Source organism: Alternaria incomplexa (genome assembly GCF_024043165.1).
Source record: "Alternaria incomplexa strain BMP 0042 chromosome Unknown scaffold_13, whole genome shotgun sequence".
Taxonomy (NCBI): Eukaryota; Fungi; Ascomycota; class Dothideomycetes; order Pleosporales; family Pleosporaceae; genus Alternaria; species Alternaria incomplexa.
This window is the reverse complement of record NW_026249862.1, coordinates 768178-783639: the sequence shown is the minus strand read 5'-3', so window position 1 is coordinate 783639 and position 15462 is coordinate 768178. Positions and strand designations below refer to the sequence as shown.

At 51.4% G+C, this 15462-nt stretch overlaps 4 protein-coding genes across 4 annotated transcripts; 3 read left to right on the top strand and 1 right to left on the bottom strand.

The window, feature by feature from the left end:
* Nucleotides 1-906: 906 nt before the first annotated feature.
* J4E90_008582 (uncharacterized protein) lies at nucleotides 907-5754 on the top strand (the record flags this gene model as incomplete). The annotated part of the gene is made up of 10 exons (XM_051438105.1): nucleotides 907-1547; nucleotides 1597-1888; nucleotides 1935-2319; nucleotides 2368-2716; nucleotides 3037-3144; nucleotides 3197-3537; nucleotides 3588-3645; nucleotides 3693-4261; nucleotides 4314-4637; nucleotides 5174-5754. The coding sequence occupies 10 exons, from the start codon at nucleotides 907-909 to the stop codon at nucleotides 5752-5754; spliced, it is 3648 nt and encodes a 1215-aa protein (XP_051288104.1).
* A 354-nt stretch (nucleotides 5755-6108) lies between these two features.
* J4E90_008581 (uncharacterized protein) lies at nucleotides 6109-7098 on the bottom strand (the record flags this gene model as incomplete). The annotated part of the gene is made up of 1 exon (XM_051438104.1): nucleotides 6109-7098. The coding sequence occupies one exon, from the start codon at nucleotides 7096-7098 to the stop codon at nucleotides 6109-6111; it is 990 nt and encodes a 329-aa protein (XP_051288103.1).
* Nucleotides 7099-7406: 308 nt separating this feature from the next.
* On the top strand, nucleotides 7407-8990 carry J4E90_008580 (uncharacterized protein; the record flags this gene model as incomplete). Its single annotated transcript, XM_051438103.1, has 4 exons — nucleotides 7407-7556; nucleotides 7606-7686; nucleotides 7733-8174; nucleotides 8224-8990. The coding sequence occupies 4 exons, from the start codon at nucleotides 7407-7409 to the stop codon at nucleotides 8988-8990; spliced, it is 1440 nt and encodes a 479-aa protein (XP_051288102.1).
* A 494-nt stretch (nucleotides 8991-9484) lies between these two features.
* On the top strand, nucleotides 9485-10788 carry J4E90_008579 (uncharacterized protein; the record flags this gene model as incomplete). The annotated part of the gene is made up of 2 exons (XM_051438102.1): nucleotides 9485-9815; nucleotides 9881-10788. 2 exons carry the CDS (start codon nucleotides 9485-9487, stop codon nucleotides 10786-10788), a joined length of 1239 nt encoding a protein of 412 aa, XP_051288101.1.
* Nucleotides 10789-15462: the final 4674 nt, after the last annotated feature.

The window sequence follows — 15462 nt, the reverse complement described above, 5'->3', positions numbered from 1 at the left end:
CAAAACAGGGAACCGGCGATCGTCTACCCGCGTCACCCCTATGCGCTTACATGGCTTATATTGGCAGGCCCAATGTGTGGTAGAGACTACGCGCGGAATAGAACGCGATGCATGGATATGCCAATAATTGCCATGGTGCCTTCTCGCGCGACATTTTTGGAAGATATACACAACCAGCGTCGATGTGAGTATCAACTAGGCATACTTTGTGCTTTGGCAAATCCTCGAAGATTCTGGAGGCACCCATAGGATACACACCACGCCATCAAGTAAAAAGCAGGCACGCCACCAAATGTTCGTCCACCGAATCAGATGGCCATACGGCCTCAGCCTGGTCGCCCAATCTGCTTGGACGGCATGAACAGGTTCAGCTCGTACAAGGCTGAAGTGTGTCCCCGCATCGACTACGCCCGCGGGCGTCATCCGTCATAAGGACCTGAGCCGCAGCCTGTATCGCCCGTGGTGCTCGTCCAGCCGCCGCCTACGGAAGACTGCTCGAGAGTGGCCAAAACAATGCAGTACGACCGCAGAAAAGTTAGAGGGCCTACCGAAGAGATTTTGAGGTATATTTGACTACATCTGGAACATACGCTCGTGGCACTCACCTCAAAAGGGCTCGGCGAGACTCTTCGCGTGAACCGACCAGTCGAGTCGACTCTTTCCCCTCTACAATCGCGGAAGATCAATGCGACGCCTGCGAGAAACAAGACGCTGATCTCGCTTATTGTAACATTTGTAACATCAATTATTGTCCAACCTGCTGGCCACTTCAGGCCACTCATCGAAGACAACGACTTGCACCAGGAAAGGCTAAGCATGAGAAAACCGAACTTGCGCTAGCTAGGAAGATTCGAAATGTGCTTCTACCAACGAACAACATCCAAACCTTAACGCAACTACACGAGGATGATGCGCAGACAGCTTGGTTCGGTAAATGTTTGCGCGTCTTTGTCTCGTACTCTGCTAAATGTCACTGCGTTAGGCATCGAGCGGCCACAAGGCGGAGAAGTCCCAATCTTTAAGGACTACGGTCGATACGATTACTTGCTCTCGACTACGGTAGAGGAATGGAAGGTGAAGGGCGCACAGAGTGGGAGAGATGGCAGAACCCCTAGCTTGGTGTCCTTTGTCGGACAATCAGGTGCTGGAAAGAGCTCCTTGATAAAACTGTTGATCGACCTGCGATTGACCGGTGACGATGCCTGGCCAACGCCAGTCGTAGGCGGTACGGGAGTGATCGAGCCTACCTCCGAGGACGTACATCTCTACGCTGATCCGGTCACAGCAATTACTGAGGCACCCATATTCTTTGCTGACTGCGAAGGGCTTTCTGGCGGTGAACGTGAACCGATAAGTGCCAAGTTCAGACGGCAGCTGAAACAAACGAACGGGGCAAACGCCAATTTACCACAGCCCATCTCTGAGCGCGAACTGGGTTGGGCAGACACAAACAGTCTGCGCAGCCGAGAGTTCGCAGTTACCAATCTATATCCGCGGCTGTTGTACACATTCTCCGATGTCATTGTATTTGTTCTCAAGAATCCACGGTGAGTAGCCAGTTTATTCGAGGTCAGAACTATGGCTGATTTCCCACAGTGTCATAGAAAGCGTATTAGAGCAGCTCGTTACTTGGGCTGCAGCAGCTCTCGAGATGTCTTCCAACCAACCTGTCCTACCACATGTCATTATCGCACTTAACGCATCTGACCTCGACATTGACGAGCTTCAATGGGATCCGGACATCGCTACTGCTTCTGTTCTTGGGTCTCTATCGCGCACAGTCTTCAAGAACGCGGTGTTCAAGAAGTACGCCCAGTTCTGGCGTGAACGACAGCGACAGATTGAGACTGTGGAGCAGCTAATCCAATCATACTACACCACAATCAGAGTGAGGTTATCGGCAATGGTGACAAACTATTTGCTAACATACTTAGGTGGTCCGTATACCTACGAGGGAGCGCCCTCCTTTAGTTCAGGCTCAGATCAGAAGCCTCCACGCCAACATCACCGTTGCCTGCGAGATGGCGAGAGACCGGAAGACCGAACTTCGAATGCTGCTCGACGCCGAGGAGCTTCAATCGTACCTACAATGCGCATTTGATCACTTCGCCGCTTCTCTTGACCGCCCTTTCGACTTCGTACAAGCCTCATTCTCGAACAGCCCTATTCCGCTAGACTTTGGTGGCAACATACTGAAATTGGCAATAAGAATCATGCATGTTTGGCGCAATAAGGCGGACGCCCAGCAGATATTCCAAGAGCTAAGCTATATGGTAGCTTCATGCATCATGTTGGATTGTGCACGCCAAAAAACACGAGGTAGGACTACGGACCTGGCACGCCTGACAGGGAGCTGACACACCATAGGTACTGCAACGGATATTTTCCCACTCTACTTGGTACATCTTGACGCAGCCTTGGAGAACTTTTGCGACGGTCATTGGCCTTGCGAGTACGTGCAGCTGGTCACAGATTTGCGTTGTGTTAATGTGAAGAGTGGCCACGGTTCGAAAGGCCATCAGACTGCGAACGGCAATATCATTGCAGTTGGAGAATACATGTCCCGCTGGAACTACGAAACACTTCACGAAGAGTTCATCAACAACTCCTACTACAGGCTTGAGGAGCTCCTGGAGCGCCTGAAACGAAACAAGGCGCCGGGCGATGACGAGATGCAGGTCGCTGCTGATATTCACCGAGACGACGTGATGACCTGGTTCTACAGTCACGTTGCTGGAGACGGCAAATCACAAGGATATGTCAGCCATTCGGTCTGCTTCTGCTGCCTTTCGGAGCCTCCTGAACATTCTTTGCCATGTGGTCACGTACTGTGCACTCCGTGTGTGAAAACTTATGGGTGGCACCACAGTAAGACGGAGGTTGACATGCAGAAATGTCCACTAGACATTCGTGCTGCCCGCGCGTATCAGCCATGGAGAATACATTTCAAGCCTGAGTCGGCGGGAGTCCGTATTCTAACATTAGACGGGTAAAGCATTTCCCTCGACCGAATCAACATAAGCTGACATAGCATAGCGGCGGCATCCGTGGTATTGTTGAGTTGGAGATCCTGCAAGGTATAGAGACTGCACTTGGAGGTCAATTACGCATTCAACATCTCATCGACCTCATTGTAGGAACGAGGTACATGGTTGCGATCTTTTGATTAGATGCTGCTGCTGACTGTGTCTTATAGTACCGGTGGACTTGTTGCTCTGGGTCTCGCAAGCCGTAATTGGACTGTGGAGACCTGCATCAACAAATTCAAAGAGCTCTGTGACAAAGCATTCACCCGTCGGTTCGGTAGTAATATGCCTCTCATCGGATGGTTCGTCGACAACATCAATCATTCAAAATATGAGACCACGCCATTGCAGGAAGCATTACAAAATGCTTTCACGGAAGACCAATACCTCTTCGGAGGTCAGCGTCTAGATCAAAACTGGACCTCTCCAGTCAAAGTCGCTGTCACGACCACTTCCTCATCGTCGTCACCAGTAGTCCTAGCCAACTATAATCGCCGCTGCGAAGGGAAGCGTAAGTGTTGATGGACGCATATTGTGACGTACGACTAACGTGGTGTCTAGTTTCGTATCAGTTCCAGCGACCTGAAAGCGTCAAGAACGAGTTGAAGACTTGGGAAGCGTAAGTCCTCGTGGCGTACCTAGAGTCATGAAACCTGACGGCATCAGTGCACGAGCAACGTCCGCAGCACCACGATACTTCCGACCCTATCTTCACGAATCGTCCAAGCAGATATACATGGATGGCGCACTTTACCACAATAATCCGATCCGTATAGCGGACACCGAGTGGAAGTTGATCTGGAGTAGGGGTCCAATCACGCATCCTGACCTTATGCTATCTCTTGGAACGGGGTTGGCTGCAGATCAAGACGAGAGATCATTGAAGAGCCCAATCTCAAAGCGAGGACTGATCCGCAACGGGAAGATGCTTCTAAAAATTGCCACGGATCATATCGCAGACGCACTAGACTGCGAGAAGGCCTGGGACGACTATGTCAGGCCTCTCATCCTTCAAGATTCCTCATCAAGGTTCGTACGGTACAACGTCGAGATTGACGGCGAACTGCCAAGTCTCGACGACGTCAAATCTCTTCAACCGCTCCAAGACAAGGTATCAAGAAAGGTCTCGCAAGACCCTCGCATCACGAATATAGCATTTCAACTCGTGGCTACTTGTTTCTACTTTGATGTTGAGCGCATACAGCAATTTGTACAGAATTCCGCGGTCGCCTCGGGTACGTGACATCACAAGTGGTACACTCTAGGTATCTAACGTAGAAACTACAGGTCGCTTATATTGCCGTTTCGCAGATGGCTCTCTCGAAATGCAAGAGTTGGGAAGGCTCATTCGCACTCAGTCTTATCGAGACAAGAATCCACTCTTCCTCGTGAGGGAGAAGGGCATGCATGGCAAAATTGAATCACGGGAGCTAAGTCCTGATATAGTTGGATCCATGATCAGTCAGGGCAAGTTTCCGATGCGCAAGATGAACATTCAGCTGCGCAACAAGCTCTCTGATGTGGAGATCTACTTCTTTCTAAACGATGCGCAACAGCATTCCATCAGTGGATTTCCTCGTTGTTTGTTCAGTGATGGAAACGACAAAGCCAGTAAGTCTTGATGTTTCTGATGACCATGTGAAATTTGTTGACAATCATAGAAACGCTACATCCTCAAGCTATCAACACACGCCGTTGGGCTGGAAGGTCGAATAGCAGAAACTACCAACGGACGCTGTGGATACCTCCATCTAAGTCGAAGATATCTCGGCGCGGATCGATCTCTCACTACTCCGATCCAAGCCACGTTATGGGATACGCTACACAGGAGCAGATGGAGAAGACCGCAGAGGCGCTGTCGCAAGGCAGCTACTCTAGTACCAACTTGGCGTACAAAAGCTCTTCAGCGACTATCACACCGGGCATCTGGGAGCTGGACTCCACCAGTAAATCCCCAAAATTTCCAGTGACTATCATCCCAGGAATTTGGGAAATGAGGGGAGAACCAAGACGTCTCCCCGAGCTAGATGGGGGTGATGCCCCTTTAGCATCTTCATCGTCAGCCCAGACTCGCGGTAGCTCCTCCAATGCGCGTCTGAACCAAAGCAATAATGCCTCTAATACATCTTTGAGTGTCGTCAGTGTAGTTGATCCGCTCTACGCAGATCCAAGGGACCAAGCTAGCCGAAGAACAGACTCTGTCGTCGACGCAACTGCTTCAGATGTCTCTGATCAACAAGCAATCCTTCCGGGCGATACTGAGTCCGAGACGGCTGTTGCCCGAAGAAACCAACTCGCTCACTCTTCGTCTGAAGTAGCTCCAACTGCACACAATCACATCACTACACATGATGAGGACTACGTGGCTTTTACATGCCCACGACGCGAGCCTCGTGACCTTATGGAAGAAGAGGTGTACCGAAAAAGGACAACGAGACTGGTCGTCCCAGTGCAGAAGACGCAACCTGAAGTTACGGCGGCCATATCTGCGTCCGTGGAACAGGACACTGCAGAAGCGACCTCAATTGTCGTGCCACCAACTCCTTCTCCGGAGATTGTACCCATTCAACGTGTACCCAGTCTGCCGCACACACTACCTCCACTGGATGCCTTCGAGACTGTAAGCTTCTCCATCAATATGCCCGGAAGTGCACCTACAGATAGTCCCGTCCCTCTTTCCAACGACCCAGACACAAACAACCAGTGGCGCTGGGACATCCAATTCTGATCATCCGGCCAGCTCCGGATAGCCACTTGGCACTTAAGGAGGTTCGATGACTGAAATTGTGGCTGAGAAGGATAGGGAACTGGAACCTATATAGTATGATTTGAGCTTGGTAGCGAGCTACTTGGCCTGCCTGACGCGATAACACCAGTACACAACCAGACGCGTAGCAGTCACCGTGTGAACTATAATTTGTAATGAAATCGATTCTTCGAGCTGTTGTATCATCTTGTGAAGGCACCCGTAGGTGCGCTTTTACCATAACTCCGTCGCTGAAGATGCAATGCAAGTGTTCCTTTCTTCATCATATACGGCATCCGACAAATGCTTCCAGCCCTTCTCTTCAGGTATCTGCCTCTAATCCTTAGGAAGCATGTCCTGCTCACTGCCGTCTCTGGGCACGTAGTTGATACCCGCGCTCTCTACCGCGCCAATCACGTCTTCCGGGAGGATACCCTCGACCTGGGTCGCGTAGACGCCCGGGACGTAGCCCTCCAGACGCTGATATCTGGCAACCCAGCTCCTTGATGTATCCGCGACAGTGATGAGGCCTTCGAAAACCTGTGATGTGCAGTCGTTGATCTGCTCGGGGTTGCCAGCGAGCTCGATGATCTCTTCGCAGTTGGGGCAGCCCTGGGTGAGGAACTGATTCTGGGTTCGGACAATGGAGCAGACCATGCAGGCGCGCATATTGCGCTGCTGGCCTGGCGGTATGTGCGCACCGCCCTGGATCATGTTCTGTGCCATCTCGGATTTCTCGACGTTGGGACGAGGATTCGCGGGCGGCTGCTGACCTGGCTGATGACGGGTTTTGGGTGTGACAGCGGAGCGCTCGGTACGACCGGGGAGATTGGCGTCTAGAGAAGAGTTGTCGCGACCTCGACCTGCAGCGCGCGGACGTGTAGGAGGATCCTGAGCGGGAAGATAGGGCTGCTGTAGAAGCTGTTGATGGTGAAGCGGAGCCTGTTTGTCGAAGATGGATGTAGGCGACCCGAAATACTCGATGGGAGGACGGAAGTCGTCGTTGAAGCTGACAGGAAACAGAGCGTCCGCAAGTGTCCTACTTTGTTCCACGGTTCCGGAAGCTTGGCGAGGCTGTCGGCGCTCTGGCTCTGGACCTGACTCGGGCGCCGCTTTAGAGAGGTTTAGTCGCTCACGCGAGGCCACGGGATCGACATTCTCCAACTCGTGCGCAAAGTATGGCTCCTCGTTTGCCCTGCTATTTCCTCGGGGACGTGTAGTAGCGCGAGGTGGGGTGACATCAGGCTCGACTTCGTCGCCGTCAGAGTCGACGGTGATGTAGCGATCTTTAGGTGTCTTGACCGTTGCCCTACCCTTGCGCGCCATGATGTCTAGTCGGAGCCGAGGTCTCTGGTTGGTTGGGCGTTGGTGGACACTGGAGGCGTTTAGCGGCAAGGCCAGGCGATGGCGGGACAGACTTGTTTGATAACTTTCGGCGGGCAGTGCGGGCGACAGGTCACCTTCATTTTGTTGCCGTACGTCACTGGTTTGCTATTCAAATCTCTTAACGCGCAGGGACGCAACTTCCCTCCCGTCAATCAACAGGTGCACCAGCCCGTCGCGCCTTCTGCAACTACACCCGCTGCCCGCGTGCCTCGCATAACCCAGCTTGTCCCGCACTGCGTCGATACATCATGGGTGCCCCGACCGACGAAGCCACCAAGCTCAAGGACCAGGGCAACAATGCCTTCAGGAACCAGGAATGGGACAATGCCCTTGAGTTCTACACCAAAGCGATAGAGGCCTACAACGCAGAGCCCTCGTTCTACACCAACCGCGCACAAGTACACAGCCCACCTGCGCCTCCCGAGCATGTACTAATCTATCCTCCAGACATACATCAAGCTCGAACAGTATGGATACGCTATACAAGACGCCGACACGGCGATTGAATTGGATCCAAACAACGTCAAGGTACTACTGTCGCAAACTCACATCGTCATCATGACGCTCATCGCAGCACCAGGCATACTACCGTCGCGCCTCAGCGAATACCGCCATCCTCAAGCACCGTGAAGCGCTCCGCGACTGGAAGCTTGTCGTCAAGAAAGCCCCCAACGATGCCAACGCAAAGCTGCGCATGGCCGAGTGCGACAAGGTCGTCAAGCGAGACGCCTTCCTCAAAGCCATCGAGGTCGAAGATGCGCCGTCGGCAGCAGAGGGCCTAGACTTGGAACACATGGCGGTAGACCCCTCATACGATGGCGCAAAGCTAGGCGACAAGATGACATTGGAGTTTGTCGAAGACATGATTGAGCGATTCAAGAACGGAAAGAGGCTGGCCAAGAAGTACGTCTACCAGATCATCATCGCAGTCATGGACATTGTCAAGAAGGAGCCCACCATGGTCGAGCACGATGTTGCAGATGGGAAGGAGATCACTGTCTGTGGTGATACTCACGGTAGGTCCCAGGCAGAAGGAGTGGATATATTGCGTACTGACAAAGCTAGGCCAATTCTTCGATCTCATGAACATTTTCAATCTCGCTGGCAAGCCCTCCGAAAAGAACGCGTTCCTCTTCAACGGCGACTTCGTCGACCGAGGCTCTTGGTCCACCGAGATCGCCCTGCTGCTTTACGCCTACAAATGGCTATACCCTGATAGCTTCTTCCTGAACCGCGGAAACCACGAGACGGACGACATGAACAGGATGTACGGTTTCGAGGGTGAATGCAGGGCGAAATACACCGAGCGGGTCTTTAAGCTGTTCTCGGAGTCCTTCTCCGCGCTTCCTCTCGCCACCCTCATCGGCAAGAAGTACTTTGTGCTTCACGGCGGCCTCTTCTCAGACGACAAGGTCACGTTAGACGACGTGCGAAAACTCGACCGATTCAAGCAGCGTCAACCGGGACAGTCTGGGCTCATGATGGAAATGCTTTGGACAGACCCGCAGACGAACCCAGGCCGTGGACCCAGCAAGCGCGGCGTCGGTCTGCAATTCGGACCCGACATCACCAAGCGCTTCTGCGAGAACAACGGTCTTGAGGCTATCATTCGGTCGCACGAGGTACGCATGGAGGGTTACGAAGTCGAGCACGACGGACGTTGTATCACTGTCTTCTCGGCACCCAACTACTGTGACAGCACCCACAACAAGGGCGCGTTCATCAAGATCGGCCCAGAGTACAAGCTCAAATTCACCCAGTTCGACGCTGTTGCGCATCCGAACATCAAGCCCATGGCATACGCGTCAAGCGGCATGGCCGGCATGATCTAATGAAATTGAAGTAAGTTGGTTCAGTCATTGTTCGCAGCGATGCATACTTGGGTGTTCTTCGGCGCATCAGCATACTCGGAATTGGTTGGGGCTGTGTTTGATCTTTCAGGATTGATTGGGAAGGAGCGCTGCTATACGAATGTACTATAGAGCCTGGATGAAGGCACAATTCCGACGTCGATGTACACGAAAAGCATCGAGCAGAAATATAAGAGCAGAACATCACCTCCTGCGCGTCTGACACGCTATCTCGGGTAGCGCGTGGTAGATGCGTTGCCCCTCACACGCGGCCCCACGTGTTGCATCCCAATGCGGCTAAGTCTGTTGACAAACATGGGTCGTCCTCGCCTTCCATCTCATCGCGTCCCGCCAACCTGCTAACAAAGCGCCCTTTGCGCCTGATCTCGCCGCAGATCTACGACACCGGCACCCTGTCGCATCCTTAATTGTTTCTACATCAGCAATGTGAAGACCAATCCACTTGCGCAATCACCATGTCGCCGTATCAACAAATCTTCTCGACCAACGCCGTCCTAAGCGTCTGGCGCAATCTTCGCAATACCAAAGATAACAACGATCTTCTCCTCGCATTTCAGTACCACCAAGACGATGCTCGCGGCCAGAAGGGCAAGAAGTATGCCAAGGGCGGCGTTGTGGAGAGCTCACAAGAGGTTGCAGATGGAAAAGCGATCGACGTTGGTGGCAAGAGCATCGGGTTCGTTGTGCCATGGCGGGCCATGCAGGCCCAGAGACGCGAACTGAAGGAAAAGGAAAAGGAGCTCGCTGAAGCACTAGTGGCATTGGCTGGAGAGGTTGCGTTCACGGGTATGTATCCGGGATGGTGTTTGGAGCATGATAGGCTATGTGCATATACTGACTGTTCACGATAGATCTCTCTTCCACTTTGCAGTCTTCGCTCACGCAAAACCCCCTCATTCAGATCCGCCACCTTGCCGCTGGTCTGTCTCGTCAGATGTCGAAGATCGAGATACAAATGGCCGACAACGCTCCTTTCGCAAATGGAAAGAATCTATACACCGGCGGAGAGATAGCGCAAAGGTTCCTCCCGCCGATACAAACACTCTTCCAACAGCGGCCTGTACCCCAGCGCATGATCTTTGAACTGCTCATGGAGCTGAAAGACCTTGTCTACATGGGCATGGCAGGATGTGAGAAAGAAGTCCTGGAATGGGAGGTAGATGGAGCTGCGATCGGAGCGTTAGAGGAGCTGGACGATGCGATGGTCAGAGCAGTCACACCAACAGTACCAGCCATCGAACCGGAGCAACGCAAAGAGGTTGAGACTGGGCCCAGGCGTATACTAAGGCGCAAAGCTTCGAGCCTCATCTCTAACTCCGTTGTAGTACAACAGCCAGTCTCATTCCTCCTTGCAGCGCCGGAAGAACTCCTTTACAGTCTCGAATCGCTCGAAACAACAGCTCTCGCGCTTACACACCTCCCACTCCCTATACCCGATCTCTGCGCACACGCTGTTATAACACTCCGTCGTTTGACGCCTCGACAAACTCTCACAGACTTCTCACAGCAGAAGAAGCGAAGGAATGGCCGGTGTGCAGAGTTCGCGCGTTGCATGAGGTGGGCTGGTACGCAGTGGAGGCAGAACGGTGGTTGCAGGAGAGGTTGCTTGAACGAAGATGAAGATCCTGAAAACCTTCCTAGCTGGCATAGGAGTAGTCGCTGGTTCGACGAGAAGGGTAGTGGGACATTTATGGTCGGTGGAGGAAGGGCGTCACCGAAAGATGATGGATTCGGTGTCATCAAGATGACGCCTTCGTAGGCAACGCGCGGGGATTTGGGGACTCTTTTGGAACTGGCGTTTTGGATGTACATGCACGAAAGGATGGGTTTGGATGATACTTGGCGCAACGATACCCTTTTTTGATTTCTTGGTATATATAGGGTAGGAAGGAGAACCGCTTCTGTGAATACACCGATGAAGTCTTTAGAAAGGACTAGAGGCATTGCTTCGTCTATATATGACGAGAGAAAGTGCACAGTCACTAACACGGATAGGAATGCAATGTACTACATAGTCATGTTTGAGATACCTCGATCTCTTTGTACCTTTGCCTCCTCAGGTCGCACGAGACCCGCTCTTCTTTAGTTCACGATAACGTTCAAGACCCAGTTAGGAGTCATTCGGCTGTGGGTCATTAAAGATTCAAATATTGGGTGAGTCTGACAGCTTACACACACGCTGGTGTCCGCCTCTCGGATCAGATTCGGGCGTCTATAGTGCTGTATACGGTCACTCGGGGGTCTGGTGAGTCGTAGACTCACACGTACACTAAACTCACATGCTACGATCGTCTTGAGTCGAAGCGCGAGGGAAGAGTCACTGTGTAACGTTTGTCGAGTATAAAAGGCTGGTATCCAATACGGTATCTTACGTTCCACACTGCATATCTACTCCAGTGTCCATACCAAACAAGCTTTAACCAAGTCTCCCCGAAGTCTTCATCCAAAAATCCAGCTCGCAACATCTCAGCCAGTCACCATGAACCAAAACGCTGAAGTCAGGGCTCCCGGCTATGATGAAACACGCGAAGTCGAAAACATCCCTTATGGAAACCCTTTTTGGGACCCGAACTTCGACCAAGGCTCGCCCGTCCACAACAGCGCCTGCAGTGAGATGAGGAAGACAATCAGATCAGACAAAATCGTACCGCACAACGAACAGGGTTCAGAATATCGCCGCTACGAGGTGAACAAGATCCTTCCCGTCACTAGGGTCGAGACCCCCCGGAACACTCTGTGGAAGAAGGCGTTCAACGACAAGGTCACGGAGGAAACCTTCGAGAGGACTGTAGTAAGGGAGGAAACCTTCGAGAGGGATGTAATAAGGGAAGAAACCTTGGAGAAGGTTACAGTAAAGGAATACAAGAGATACAAGGTAGTGTTCCGATGGGCAAAGTGCGGACCGAGATGGTGTGGCCTGATGGTGCAGAACACGAAAGAATGCCCACATGGAACGGTGTTGTGGCTGGATCAGAGGCCGCCGGGGTGGAGTGAGGACGGAGAGGGCTGGAAGAACGGGGAAAATCCTTTTCAGTTGTATTACAGTGGACCTCATCATGGGAGATTTGACTACTTCGACAACGAGCAGAACGTTCCGATGAGACGGGAGTTTGCAGCTAAGGAGGGTGAGCAGGTCAAAGAGGTTGTTTGGGTTAAAGAGTTCGATTTTTGATGGGATTTCTTTGGGAGATCTGGCACAGCTGGATATGATCACACGATGATAATGCACAGCAACTGTGTCGAGAGTCATTGGACAGCATATTCCATATTAATGCTTTCGTGGTTTTCATAGGGGATTTTGAATGGCCCTCTCATCCTGATTATTCATTGCCAACAGCCGTAGACTTTCTTTTTGACAAGAATTGTATTTTTGGGCTAGAAATCATCACACAGCTGCCCGAACTGAGCGACGCATAATCTAGAGTTTCCTCTTCTTTCCTGGGACGGAATAATCCGCCTTGACGGGCTGCGAGTCGTTGCTTCGCTTCGCAAGTGCTTCGTTGATCTCGGCCATCCGTAGAACCGTCGCATGCAAAGCCTCCGGGTGGTCAAAACATAGGAACATTGAGACTCTGATCACTAGTGCGGAAAAATACCTTTGAAGGTCCTTGTCGCCACTTTTGTTACTTGCTGTGCCCGCCGTGAGTGCTATCCAGAGTAGCACCCCTGCCATATCATCCCAGCAACTGGCTGGGTCCGAGTTTTCGATTGTTTTCTGAAGGTCAAGAAGGATTCGTGAGTGGGAAAAGAGCTCTCCGAGAGATTCAAAAGACAAGGCCTGGCTAACAACAGAGGACGCAAGTGGGGATCGACGCAAGAAAGATGATGGGTCCATTCGATGGTCAGAGATTGTGGACTTCGTAGACAATGAAGACATGTCAGACATGTCGGCGGCCATGGCATGCTGGGTATTTGCTGTGCTTGTGATGTAATCCGCGTAGGAATCACCCGATGATATGAATGTGTCGTCATCCAAAGTGGTTTTCCTAGGAAATTGCGAGGAGATATGATCGATATGCGACGCGATCGAAGGTACGACTGGGTTTGACGAGATGCTAGCTACGTCCATTCGAATGAGGGCGCCTGATAATGAGATACGGTTGACGATAGCTGTCGCTTGAATTATTGAAGTTAAGGAGACTGCTTCCTGTCTCCAGTCTTCGCGAAGCAGTAGTCTAGGTGGCTGTGTTCTGGATGGCAGTGTTGTGTACCCATTCAGGAAACCATCGGAGAGTTCCTCGAGAGTCTCATTATTAGAATTCTGCGCCGGTTCCTTGTCATAAAAGTCAGCACAGGCCTAGACTGACGGAACCAGTTCGCGGAACTCACCTCGATTAAAAGAATTTGAATCGTACGCCTCATCTTCTCAATCATGCTCATAGTCTCCCTCGTACAGCTGCTCGATCTTTGAAGGGTCAGGTAAGTCTGCCGAGGACGATAGAGCGGAGACTCCGGTATCGTCGCAGTATTAGAATATACTTTAATGGAACGAGAACTGCAATAGTCGCGGACGATATCTGCTGGTTTCTGCTCGCGAAGGATGGAAGCCTCTGACAATAGCCATGAGATCATCGATGCTAAGAAGCCATCGAGCCCGAGGTTCCGCAAGCCACCACGGCGGATGACCATTTGCATAATTCCCGATTGATGCCGCTCTGAATACGTGTCCATCCTGCCTATCGTTTCCCCGGCAATCACATGCAGCACTGCCATGAGATTGCTGTCAGCATCTGCATGTTCTGTGTCGGCTAGCCGGTGTAAGATAAGTTGGAGGATTGCCCCTCGTAATACTAAAGTCTCTTTGCTTTCTCTCGGGCGTTTATGCATCACGTCTGAATGAATAGATTCAATAAACAGAGTGCCGAGAAACGTGTGTGGATGGTTGAGGCATTCTGGAATCCATCTCCGGTCCATCCCGTCTGTGATCCAATGTTCTGTGACTGGGGTCCATTAGTTAAGTCCACGTTTATACGTCTTTTGTACATACAATGATGCTTGAGTTCCTCGAACACGGTCGCAGAGACAAGCATACTCTTCGTCATGTTTTTCAGTGAAGCAGGTAAAGGTTGAAGATTGAAAGGAGATGCTGTGCCAGTTCGTAGGGGCACGACAATAGGTGACTGTAGAAGAGAGGAAATGTTGGATTTCACTCTTGGTATGATGGACATATCATATCGGTTGTTGTGAATATCATGACCGGGATTTGACTTGATTGAGCTGATGTCTGAGCTCTTGGTCGATTTCAAGTATGAGCCCATAGCAGTTTGACGTATGACGTTCAGGTTAGAATTTGATTTGAAATCACGTGGGCTGGTAGCGGTGATCCATCTAAGGTCGCCCGCGTTACTTTGAAGTCCAAGCTTGCTCGAGCTCGATGGTTGTATATCTGGATCATAAGTCGTCAGATTCTTTTTGTCGCTGAGTTCGCAAGATGGTCGGAATCCTCGCGCATCAGCTCTCGTGGCAACGGGACTACGTACCTTGCCAATATGGGGAGGCGGATTTTGAAGCCCATGAAAAGTCTGTACAAATGCTTGATGGTGGTGTAGACTGCGGTGATATGATACCTTTGGATGAAGCCGAGTTAGCGTATTCTGTTTCCCGTTCGAGCTTGCGGTCAGACTCGAACTGGACGCTGTGGGATTTGACTTGGGCCTGGGTTAACTGAAATCGGTCTGCTGCACGCAAAAGGCTTTCTGTCGAAGTCTGATCATCAGTGTAAGATACATGATTGTTGGTATATCGAGTGTGAGATGCAACGTCTGTTATTAGTTAGCACAACAAAGTAGTAGCGACTTGCGAGATAGATTGGGAAAATGGACGGACCATGCGAAGAAGCTTCCACGCTCCTTTCCCACCGCGTATCTGATCTCAGGAAGACTTCGTTTGCTGATACAATGTATGCATCCTCTTTGATCGCCGAACTCGCAACGATGTGCCCATACGGCTCCTTACTGATAGCGTCCAATATCATGACGCCACAATCGCCCATTTCTAGAGCCGAATCTAACATAGTCTGGTAGACTTTCTGAAAAGTCCTACTATTTGGAAGCCGCATATATGTTGCCTCTTGAGACAGGCGCCCGGTAATCGGGCCCCGTGAAGTGTGTGCTACAACGTGCAAACGCTCAAGTTTTACAGCTGCAATAGTCTGACTAGTCCCATTGGACACGTCGTGTTTGAGTCTATGTACCGCAGAAGCCACATCAGGGTGCTGGATGTCGATCATGGCCCAGTCCAGCTCTGAGGAATGTCGTACCAGATTGCCCAGATGCTCCAAGCTTGTCGCATTTGGAAAGAAATGATCGTTAGGAAGTGGGATAACCTCGGAGTAACTCATTGGTGAGGGTGCTGAGGAAGTTGAATCGGAATCGGAACTCTCCCCTAATGAGCTGATACTAGCGCGCGATGTTGCGTCCACATATTCATTCTC